Source organism: Prionailurus viverrinus, chromosome F1 (assembly GCF_022837055.1).
Source record: "Prionailurus viverrinus isolate Anna chromosome F1, UM_Priviv_1.0, whole genome shotgun sequence".
NCBI classification, from domain to species: Eukaryota; Metazoa; Chordata; class Mammalia; order Carnivora; family Felidae; genus Prionailurus; species Prionailurus viverrinus.
The window spans coordinates 42,537,524-42,549,857 of record NC_062577.1 but is presented as its reverse complement, the minus strand read 5'-3'; the positions used below and the strand labels follow the sequence as shown (position 1 = coordinate 42,549,857).

The 12,334-nt window shown below is 36.7% G+C and overlaps 1 protein-coding gene across 2 annotated transcripts in view; it reads left to right on the top strand.

Annotated features, from left to right (window-relative positions):
* LOC125155618 (complement factor H-like) overlaps positions 1-12,334 on the top strand; it is a 116,611-nt gene that overhangs the window by 47,863 nt on the left and 56,414 nt on the right. For both annotated transcript variants that reach the window (XM_047841071.1, XM_047841072.1), the window contains exon 7: positions 1,191-1,361. In XM_047841071.1, coding sequence (XP_047697027.1) covers positions 1,191-1,361 — 171 coding nt within the window. The remainder of the gene's footprint in view (positions 1-1,190; positions 1,362-12,334) is intronic.

The following is a 12,334-nucleotide window of genomic DNA, read 5'->3' as shown; positions in this document are numbered from 1 at the left end:
AAAACAAGGAGGGGAACAAAACTTAAGAGACTCTTAAATATGGAGAACAGAGGGTTACTGGAGGGGTTGTGGGAGGGGGAATGGGCTAAATGGGTAAGGGGCATTAAGGAATCTACTCCTGAAATCATTGTTGCACTATGTGCTAACTAATTTGGATGTAAAGTAAAAAATAAAATTTAAATTTCAAAAAAGAAAAAGAAAAGGAGTATTGCAAACTGATCCATTGGTGAGGTACAGAAAAGTTGATGGAAAGAACTGAGAAAGAGCTTTATGAATTAAGATAAAGTAGGTCATGGGAGAGCACATTATAGTTTGAAAATCAAATCCAGGCTGTGCCCTTTGTGTAAACAAAGTTTTATTGGAATACAGCCATGTTCATTTGTCTATGTATCTTTCAGGACTATGTTCATGCTGAGTAGTTGGGACAGAGACCTTTTATCTTTACATAAAATAGGTTTTCTCCAAACCCTGGACTAGGTTATTCTATTACAGTAAGAAAAATGTATCCCAAGATTACAATAGCCTAATAAATTAAAGTTTATTTCCTATTTATGCTCACTTCCAATGTAGGTCTGAAGGGACTCTGCTCATTATATTAGCTGTAAGAATCAAGGGATATAGACATCACCTCTCCATGACTTTCCTTCATCCCTGCAGCTGTGGAAATAAGAACATAAAAATTCACACAATGGCTTTTAAAATTTCCTCCCTAAAGGGAAACATGTTAGTTTACATTCATTTCCTTGTCCTATGCAAATCACAGGGCCATGTCTCCTTCAAATGTGCAGGGATATGCACTCCTATTAAGTGTCTGGAAGGAAGAGACTCAGGCCATTTGTAAATAGTCCCTATGAGAACCACAGATGCCAAGGAAGTTGAAGAATAGTTGGAAAGAAGAGTTAAAGTGATTTGTTGTGAGTTTATTGCCACATATGGAATATTATGATGTATGTTATGGCTTTAGGGAAAGAGGATTCAAGAGTCCAGGGGTGCACAAATACAGCAGATAAGAGATAGAGTACTGGGACATGAGTGATATGGTGGGAAGGATATAAGACTATCCTCATTTTAATCCCAATTTTTGCTGTGGTAGGGACAAAAAAATAATATCCACTTTCTATATTTTTGTGTACTTGATTGTTTTAATGGGTAGTGGTTTCAACATTATCCACATGTCCTTTTTTCTCCAGAATTCTTATGTCCTTCTCCTAATATTCAAAATGGTGACTACACGCCCCAAAGCATCAGATACAGAAGTGGAGATGAAATCACATATAATTGTAAACCTGGATTTTATCCTTCAAACCGAGAAAAAATGGCAACATGTACTAAAACTGTCTGGGTACCTCAGCCAAGATGTGGTAAGTTCCCTACATATCTTGACCTACTTCTTAATTCTGAAATTACTGTCTCTTAAACGACAGCAACAAAAATGGGGACACAATAAATCCAAATCTTTGCCTTACTGTGTGTGTAAAGCAGGGGATACAGAGACATTCCTTTCAAAGTAGACAATTTTAAGCATGGTCTAAATCACATTTTTGAAAATTAAAAACTATTTTATGCCATTTGATGTTAAATATGTGTGTATGAATATAAGTTTCTCTAACTAATGTAATTCTAATATCTGAACTAAACCATTTTGTTTGTATTTTCCTGCCTGTGATGGTGACCAGCTTTTCATGTGTTTGTTAGCCATATGGATGTCTTCTTTGGAAAAATGTCTTTTCATGTCTTCTGCCCACTTCCTAACTGGATTATTTGGTTTTTGTGCATTAAGTTTGGTAATTTCTTTATCGATTTTTTCCAAAAAAGAGATCCAGATGGCTAACAGACATAGGAAAGGATAGATGTTCAACATTACTGATCATCAGAGGAATACAAGTCAAAACTATGGTAAGGTGTCACCTCTCGCTTGTCAGAATGGCTAAAACTAACAACATGGGAAACAACAGATGTTGGTGAGGCTGTGGAGAAAGGGTAACCCTCTTATGTTGCTGGTGGGAATGCAAACTGGTACAGCCATTCTGGAAAACAATATAAAAGTTCCTCAAAAAGTTAAAAATAGAGCTACCCCACGGTCTAGCAATTGCACTACTAGGTGTTTGCCCAAAGGATAAAAAAAATACTGATTCGAAGGGATACATGCACCCCAATTTTTAGAGCAGCATTATCAACAATTGCCAAAGTATGAAAGGAGCCCAAATGTCCATCAACTGTTGAATGAATAATGAACATGTCATATATATTTACAGTGGAACATTACCTGGCCACCAAAAGGAATGAACTCTTGCCATTTGCAATGACATAGATGGAGCTAGGATGTATTATGTTGAGTGAAATAAGTCAGTCAGAGAAAGACAAATACCATAATTTCACTCATATGTGGAATTTAAGAAATGAAACAGATGAACATGGGAGGGAAATAGAGAAGGGCACCAAGAAACAGACTCTTAACTATAGAGAAAAAACTGAGGGTTGCTGAAGGGGAGGTAGGTGGGTGGGGGGTATAGTTAAATAAGTGATGGATATTGAAGACAGCACATGTTGCGATGAGCATTGGGTGTTGTATGTAAGTGAGGAATCACTAAATTCTACTCCTGAAACTAATATTACACTATGTGTGAACAAACTGGAATTTAAATTAAAACTTGAAACAAGTAAACAAATAAGTAAATAAATTAATAAATTTTAGGTTCACAGCCAAATTGACAGGATGGTACAGAAACTTGCTATATACTCACTGCTGCCACACGTGCATCCCTTCCCTATTTATCAACACCCCCCCAAATGGTATGTTTTCACATTGATGAAACTGCATTCATCCATCATAATTACCCAAAGTCAGTAGTATACCTTAGAGTTGACTCCTGATGTACTTTCTATAGGTTTAGACAAATGTCCATCTTTATGGTATCATACAGAGCTTTTCACTGCCCTAAAAATCCTCTGTGCTCCACCTATTGATTCCTCCTCCCCTTGCTCAGTCTCTGCAAACAGAATATCATGTAGTGGGTCTCATTTCAGATTTTTTTTATACTGAGAAATATGCATTTATGATTCCTCCAAGTCTTTTCATGATATGAGAGGTCATTTCTTCTGGCTCTAAAAGATACTCCATTGCCTGGATATATCATGCTTTCTTCATTAGATTCATATACTAGTGGACATCTTGGTTGTTTCTACATTTTACCAATTATGAATAAAGCTGGCATAATCAAATAAATAATAAATAAATAAAACATTTGGTAAGGCTAGTGTCATTGAACACCTAATATATTAGTTCTTTATTTCTGTGTAACAGATTTCCCCCAAAACATATTGGCTTCAAACAACACACCTTTATCTTCTCAGAGTTTCTATGGGTCAGGAATTTGGGAGTGGCTTAGCTAGCTAGTTCTGAGCCAGGCACTTCTTGTGTTGCAGTCAGGATGTTGACCTAGGCTGCAGTCACCTGATGGCTTGGTGGGGCCGGAGGATCTGCCTCCAAGACGGCTGACTCATAAGGCTTTTGGCAGGAAGCTTCAGTAACTTACCACATGGGAATCTCCATAGGCTTCACGAATGGCAGCTAACTTTCTCCAGAGCTCATGATCTGACAGAGAGAGCGGCAGAAGCTTCCATACCATTTACAAACTAGTCACACACTGTCACTTTAGCCATATCTAGACTTTAGAAGTGGGTCTCTAAGTCCTGCATACTCAAAGGGAGGAGAATTAGGCTCCTCTTTTTGAAGGGAGAAAAAGACACTGTAGAATTTTCCAAAACCATCCATGTAACAAAATTCCATTCAATTCAACAGAGTACTGTCTTTTTTCCTGGGGGATGTTTCCTCTACTCTTTTCCAGGTACTTTTTGTCTCTATAGTTCTATCCCTTTCCTTTACATACCACATTTGGTTGTACAGGTGTACTGCACTTACACTGGATAATATATGAATACATTATGATACAAAAAGTAGGCCAGTGGCCTCCATATTAATTCTAGGGATAACTCCAAAATGAATTTTCAAATCAAAAGACCCTATCAACATGAAACAGACCTTAATATGTAAAACGATTATAATAAAAATACTGAATGATTGAATGATTGAGATATAATCGACATATAACATTATATTAGTTTCAAATGTGCAACATGATTTGATACTTTTATATATTGTGGAATGACTTCAAACACAATTGTAGTTAAATCTATCACCACATCGTTAACATGTTTTTTCTTGTGGAAGCACCTTTAAGATCTACTCTCTTAGCAACTTTCAAATATACAATGCAGTATTAATAACTGCAGTCACCATGCTGTCTGTACCTTACATCCCCATCATTTTATTATTTTATTACTGGTAGTTTGTACCTTTCGACCTCCCTTGACCCATTTCTCCTGCCCTTCAGGCCCTGCCTCTAGCAACCCCCACTCTGTTCTCTTTATCTAAGAGTTTGGTATTTTTAGATTCCAAATATAGCTCATGTAGTATTTGTCTTTCTCTGTCTGATTTATTTCACTTAGCATGGTGCCCTCCAAGTCCATCCTTGCCATCACAAATGGCAGCATTTCCTTCTTTTATTGGCTGAATAATAATCCTAGTTTCTTATGCACTCATCCAGTAATGGACACTTAGATTGCTTCCACATTTTGACTATTGTAATAATGCTGCAGTGAATATGGGGCACATATGTCCTTTTCAGTTAGTGTTTTCCTTTCCTTCAGATAAATACCCAGAAGTGGAATTGTTGGATCATATGGTAGTCCTGTTAATTATTTGAGAAACCTCCATGCCGTTTTCATAGTGGCTGCACCAATCTACATTCCCATTAACGGGGCAGAAATGCTCCCTTTTCTCCATATCCTCACTAACATTTTTTTTTCTTTTTGATGAAGCCATGTAAACAAGTATCAAGTAATATCTTATTGTGGTTTTGATTTTCATTTCTCTGATGATAAGTTGAGCATCTTTTCATGTGTCTTTTGGTCATCTGTGTTTCTCTCTAGAAACAATGTCTGTCCAGATCGTCTGCCCATGTGTTATTCAGATTGGGCTTTTAGTTATTGTTGTTACTGAATTATATGAGTTTTTAAAATATATTTTGGATGTTTCCCCTTATCAGATATATGATTTGCAAATATTTCCTCCTACTCATTAGGCTAGTCATCAGTTTCTTGATGGTTTCCTTTATTGTACAGAAGTAGTTGGTTTAATGCAGTCCCACTTGTTTAGTTTTGCCTGGGTTGCCTTTGCTTTTGGTGTGAATTCTACAAAATAATTGCCAAGATCAATGTCAAGGAACTTATCCCCTATGTTTTCTTCCAGGAGTTTTATGTTTTCAGGTCTTTCGTCCATTTTGTGTTAGTTTTCGTGTATGTTGTAGATAGTGTTCCAGATTCATTCTTTTGTATGTGGCTGTCCAGTTTCCACAACACCACTTATTGAAGAGACTGTCCTCTCCTCACTGCATATTCTTGGCTTCTTTGTCATAAACTATCTGGCCTTAAATGTATGAGTTTATTTCTAGGCTCTCTGTTCTGTTCTGTTGAGCTGTGTGTCATCTTGGATGCTAATACTGTACTGTTTTGATTACTCTAATTCTGTAATATAGTTTGAAACCTCAAAGCATGATGCCTCTAGTTTTGTTCTTCTTCCTCAGGATTCCTTTGATGATTTGGGTTCTTTTGTGATTACATATAAATTTTAGGATTGTTTGTTCTATTTCTGTGAAAAATGCATTCAGAATTTTGATACGAATTGCATTGAATCTCTAGATTACTTTAGGTGGTATGAACATTTTAACAGTAACTCTTCCAATTCATGAACATGGACTATCTTTCATTTATTTGTGTCTTTGATTTATTTCTTCATTTTCTAGTGTTTTCAGGGTACAAACCTTTCACCTTCTTGGATAGGTTTATTCCTAGACATTTTATTTGTTTTGATGCTATGGTAAAGGGGATTATTTTCTTAATTTCTTTTTTTATAGTTTATTATTAGTGTATAGAAACACACCAGATTTTTGTGCATTGATTTTGTATCCTGAAACTTTACTTATTTCATTTATTTTTTTTGTTTTTTTTTAATATATGAAGTTTATTGTCAAATTGGTTTCCATACAACACCCAGTGCTCATCCCAAAAGGTGCCCTCCTCAATACCCATCACCCACCCTCCCCTCCCTCCCACCCCCCATCAACCCTCAGTTTGTTCTCAGTTTTTAAGAGTCTCTTATGCTTTGGCTCTCTTCCACTTTAACCTCTTTTTTTTTCCTTCCCCTCCCCCATGGGTTTCTGTTAAGTTTCTCAGGATCCACATAAGAGTGAAACCATAAGGTATCTGTCTTTCTCTGTATGACTTATTTCACTTAGCATAACACTCTCCAGTTCCATCCACGTTGCTACAAAGGGCCATATTTCATTCTTTCTCATTGCCACGTAGTACTCCATTGTGTATATAAACCACAATTTCTTTATCCATTCATCAGCTGATGGACATTTAGGCTCTTTCCATAATTTGGCTATTGTTGAGAGTGCTGCTATAAACATTGGGATACAAGTGCACCTATGCATCAGTACTCCTCTATCCTTTGGGTAAATTCCTAGCAGTGCTACTGCTGGGTCATAGGGTAGGTCTATTTTTAATTTTTTAAGGAACCTCCACACTGTTTTCCAGAGTGGCTGCACCAATTTGCATTCCCACCAATAGTGCAAGAGGGTTTCCGTTTCTCCACATCCCCTCCAGCATCTATAGTCTCCTGATTTGTTCATTTTGGCCACTCTGACAGGCGCGAGGTGATATCTGAGTGTGGTTTTGATTTGTATTTCCCTGATGAGGAGCGACGTTGAGCATCTTTTCATGTGCCTGTTGACCATCCGGATGTCTTCTTGAGAGAAGTGTCTATTCATGTTTTCTGCCCATTTCTTCACTGGGTTATTTGTTTTTCGGGTGTGGAGTTTGGTGAGCTCTTTATAGATTTTGGATACTAGCCCTTTGTCCGATATGTCATTTGCGAATATCTTTTCCCATTCCGTTGGTTGCCTTTTAGTTTTGTTGGTTGTTTCCTTTGCTATGCAGAAGCTTTTTATCTTCATGAGGTCCCAGTAATTCATTTTTGCTTTTAATTCCCTTGCCTTTGGGGATGTGTCAAGTAAGAGATTGCTACGGCTGAGGTCAGAGAGGTCTTTTCCTGCTTTCTCCTCTAGGGTTTTGATGGTTTCCTGTCTCACATTCAGGTCCTTTATCCATTTTGAGTTTATTTTTGTGAATGGTGTGAGAAAGTGGTCTAGTTTCATCCTTCTGCATGTTGCCGTCCAGTTCTCCCAGCACCATTTGTTAAAGAGACTGTCTTTTTTCCATTGGATATTCTTTCCTGCTTTGTTAAAGATTAGTTGGCCATACGTTTGTGGGTCTAGTTCTGGGGTTTCTATTCTATTCCATTGGCCTATGTGTCTGTTTTTGTGCCAATACCATGCTGTCTTGATGATGACAGCTTTGTAGTAGAGGCTAAAGTCTGGGATTATGATGTCTCCTGCTTTGGTCTTCTTCTTCAAAATTCCTTTGGCTATTCGGGGCCTTTTGTGGTTCCATATGAATTTTAGAATTGCTTGTTCTAGTTTCGAGAAGAATGCTTGTGCAATTTTGATTGGGATTGCATTGAATGTGTAGATAGCTTTGGGTAGTGTTGACATTTTGACAATATGTATTCTTCCAATCCATGAGCATGGAATGTTTTTCCAATTCTTTATATCCTCTTCAAATCCTTCATAAGCTTTCTATAGTTTTCAGCATACAGATCCTTTACATCTTTGGTTAGATTTATTCCTAGGTATTTTATGCTTCTTGGTGCAATTGTGAATGGGATCAGTTTCTTTATTTGTCTTTCTGTTGCTTCATTGTTAGTGTATAAGAATGCAACTGATTTCTGTACATTGATTTTGTATCCTGCAACTTTGCTGAATTCATGTATCAGTTCTAGCAGACTTCTGGTGGAGTTTATCGGATTTTCCATGTAATATCATGTCATCTACAAAAAGTGAAAGCTTAACTTCATCTTTGCCAATTTTGATGCCTTTGATTTCCTTTTGTTGTCTGATTGCTGATGCTAGAACTTCCAACACTATGTTAAACAACAGCGGTGAAAGTGGACATCCCTGTCGTGTTCCTGATCTCAGGGAAAAAGCTGTCAGTTTTTCCCTATTGAGGATGATGTTAGCTGTGGGCTTTTCATAAATGGCTTTTATGATCTTTAAGTATGTTCCTTCTATCCCGACTTTCTCGAGGGTTTTTATTAAGAAAGGTTGCTGAATTTTGTCAAAGGCCTTTTCTGTATCGATTGACAGGATCATATGATTCTTTTCTTTTATTAATGTGATGTATCACATTGATTGATTTGCGAATGTTGAACCAGCCCTGCATCCCAGGAATGAATCCCACTTGATCATGGTGAATAATTCTTTTTATATGCCGTTGAATTCGATTTGCTAGTATCTTATTGAGAATTTTTGCATCCATACTCATCAGGGATATTAGCCTGTAGTTCTCTTTTTTTACTGGTTCTCTGTCTGGTTTAGGAATCAAAGTAATACTGGCTTCATAGAATGAGTCTGGAAGTTTTCCTACCCTTTCTATTTTTTGGAATACCTTGAGAAGGATAGGTATTATCTCTGCTTCAAATGTCTGGTAGAACTCCCCTGGGAAGCCATCTGGTCCTGGACTCTTATTGGTGGGAGATTTTTGATGACTGATTCAATTTCTTCACTGGTTATGGGTCTGTTCAAGCTTTCTATTTCCTCCTGATTGAGTTTTGGAAGCGTGTGGGTGTTTAAGGAATTTGTCCATTTCTTCCAGGTTGTCCGTTTGTTGGCATGTAATTTTTCATAGTATTCCCTGATAATTGCTTGTATCTCTGAGGGATTGGTTGTAATAATTCCATTTTCATTCATGATTTTACCTATTTGGGTCATCTCCCTTTTCTTTTTGAGAAGCCTGGCTAGTGGTTTGTCAATTTTGTTTATTTTTTCAAAAAACCAACTCTTGGTTTCATTGATCTGCTCTACCGTTTTTTTAGATTCTGTATTGTTTATTTCTGCTCTGATCTTTATTATTTCTCTTCTTCTGCTGGGTTTAGGCTGCCTTTGCTGTTCTGCTTCTAGTTCCTTTAGGTGTGCTGTTAGATTTTGTATTTGGGTATTTTCTTGTTTCTTGAGATAGGCCTGGATTGCAATGTATTTTCCTCTCAGGACTGCCTTCGCTGCGTCCCAAGCATTTGGATTGTTGTATTTTCATTTTCGTTTGTTTCCATATATTTTGTAATTTCTTCTCTAATTGCCTGGTTGACCCACTCATTCGTTAGTAGGGTGTTCTTTAACCTCCATGCTTTTGGAGGTTTTCCAGACTTTTTCCTGTGGTTGATTTCCAAGCTTCATAGCATTGTGGTCTGAAAGTATGCATGGTATAATTTCAATTCTTGTATACTCGTGAAGGGCTGTTTTGTGACCCAGTGTGTGATCTATCTTGGAGAATGTTCCATGTGCACTCGAGAAGAAAGTATATTCTGTTGCTTTGGGATGCAGAGTTCTAAATATATCTGTCAAGTCCATCTGATCCCATGTATCATTCAGGGCCCTTGTTTCTTTATTGACCGTGTGTCTAGATGATCTATCCATTTCTGTAAGTGGAGTGTTAAAGTCCCCTGCAACTACCACATTCTTATCAATAAGGTTGCTTATGTTTGTGAGTAATTGTTTTATATATTTGGGGGCTCCGGTATTCGGCGCATAGACATTTATAATTGTTAGCTCTTCCTGATGGATAGACCCTGTAACTATTATATAATGTCCTTCTTCATCTCTTGTTACAGCCTTTAATTTAAAGTCTAGTTTGTCTGATATAAGTATGGCTACTCCAGCTTTCTTTTGACTTCCAGTGGCATGATAAATAGTTCTCCATCCCCGCACTCTCAATCTGAAGGGGTCCTGAGGTCTAAAATGAGTCTCTTGTAGACAGAATTTTATCAAATGCCTTCTGTGCATTATAGAGATGATCACATAATTTTTATCCTTCATTTTATTAATGTGTTGTATCATAATGATTTGTGGATGTTGCAGTATCCTTGTATCCCTGGGATGAGTCCTACTCTCTTTTTTCTTGGTGAATCTAAAGGTTTGTCAATTTTGTTTATCTTTTCAAAATTATGCTTTTAGATTTATTTATCTTTCTTATTGATATTTCTATTAATATTTTCTATTTTAAGCCTTTATTTCAGTTATTTCCATTCAATCTTTCTCATTTACTACCTTCTATTAACTTTAGGCTTTGTTCTTCATTTTCTAGCTAGTCTAACATGTCACAATGTTATTGAATACATTTACGTTTAAAGTAATCATTGCTAGGAGTGTACTTATTGCCATTTTGTTGGTTGTTTTCCCAGTGGTTTGTAATTCCTTTTCTATTTTAAGCCTTTATTTCAGTTATTTCCATTCAATCTTTGTTGTTTACTACCTTCTATTAATTTTAGGCTTTGTTCTTCATTTTCTAGCTAGTCTAACATGTCACAATGTATTGAGTACTTTTACATTTAAAGTAATTATTGCTAGGAGTGTACTTATTGCCATTTTGTTGGTTGTTTTCCCAGTGTTTTGTAATTCCTTTTGTCCTTTCTTCTTTCGCTCTATTCCTTCATGATTTGATTGTTTTCTGCAGAGTATGCCTAGATTCCTTTCTCTTTAATTTTTGTGCATTTCCAAAAGTTTTTCCTTTGTGGTTACCACAAGGATTCCATAAAACAACTTATAACAGTCTACTTTAACCTGAAAAGAACTTAACTTTGATTGTATTCTAAATACAATCTTTTCACTCCCCCCATGTTTATATTTTTGATGTCACAATTTCCATGTTTTGTGGATTCTTTCTTTCTTTCTTTCTTTTTTAAAATTTGTTTATGTCTATTTATTTATTTTGAGAGAGAGAGAGAGACAGAACATGAGTGGGTTAGGGGCAGAGAGAGAGGGAGACACAGAATCTGAAGCAGGCTCCAGGCTCCGAGCTGTCAGCACAGAGCCCAATGTGGGACTCAAACCCACAAACCGTGAGATTGTGACCCAAGCTGAAGTTGGACGCTTATCCAACTGAGGCACCCAGGTGCCCCGTGGATTCTTTAATAAATTATTGTAGTCATACTTATTTTTACTTCTGTTGCCTCTTTAACCTTGTTACTAACTTTATAATTGACTTTACAACATTATATTATTTTGAATTTTACTATATATTTACCTTTATCAATGATATTTATACCTTATATGTTTGCCTGTTACTAATTAGCACCCTTTACCTCAACTTAAAGAGTTCCCATTAATAGTTCTTGTAATGCTGGTCTAGTGGTGATTAACTTCTTCGGCTTTTGCTTGTCTGGAAAACTTTGTATCTCTCTATGCACCAAGTTGTTTTTCTCTTCCTGCTTTTTAGATTCTCTCCCTGTCTTTTAACTTTTGACATTTTAACTATAATATGCATTGGTGTGGGTTTCTTTGTGTTCATCTTATTTGCAACCTGTAGACTTCCTGAATCTGTATGTCTAGTTCTTCCCCCAGGATAGGGAAATATTCAGTCATTATTTTTCAGAGAAGATTTCTGCTCCTTTTTCTCTTCTTCTGGACATCCTATAGGGTACATGTTTGTCTGCTGAGGGTGTCCCGTCAGGCGCCATCATACTCTTTTTAATTCTTCTTTCTTTGTGCTGCTTTGATTGGGTGAATTCCCCCAGCCTGTCTTTAAGTTTACTGATCCTTTCTTCTACCTCCTCTAGTCTGCTGTTGAAACTCTTTATTGTATTTTTCAGTACAATTATTGTATTCCTCAGCTCTAAGACTTCTACTTGGTACTTTCTTATATTATCTATCTCCATTGAAATTCTCCCTGTGCTTATTTGTTCTTCTCCCAAGCTTAGTGAGCATATTTACAACTATTATTTTGAACTCTTTATCAGGTAAAGAATTTATTTTCAAGTCATTAAAATCTTTTTCTGAGGTTTTATCTTGTTCTTTCATTTTTAATATATTCCTCAGTTTCTTAATTTTCCTTGCCCCTCTGTGTTGGTTTCTGTACATTAGAAAAAGCAATCACCTCTGTTAGTCTTGAAGGAATGGGCTTACTTAGGAGATAATCATTACTGTTCAACCCTAGCCTGGTTCGTGTCTTGTGCTTGTCTAATCAGTCAGCTTTATTTTTATTAATTCCCAGTAGTTGAGTGTGTCAAGACCTGTCCATGTCCCAAAGGGGAGGATCTCAGTCAGCACCTAGATTCAGGCTGATTGGAAGACTGGCCCACAAGCAGCAATGTTTAAAGTAT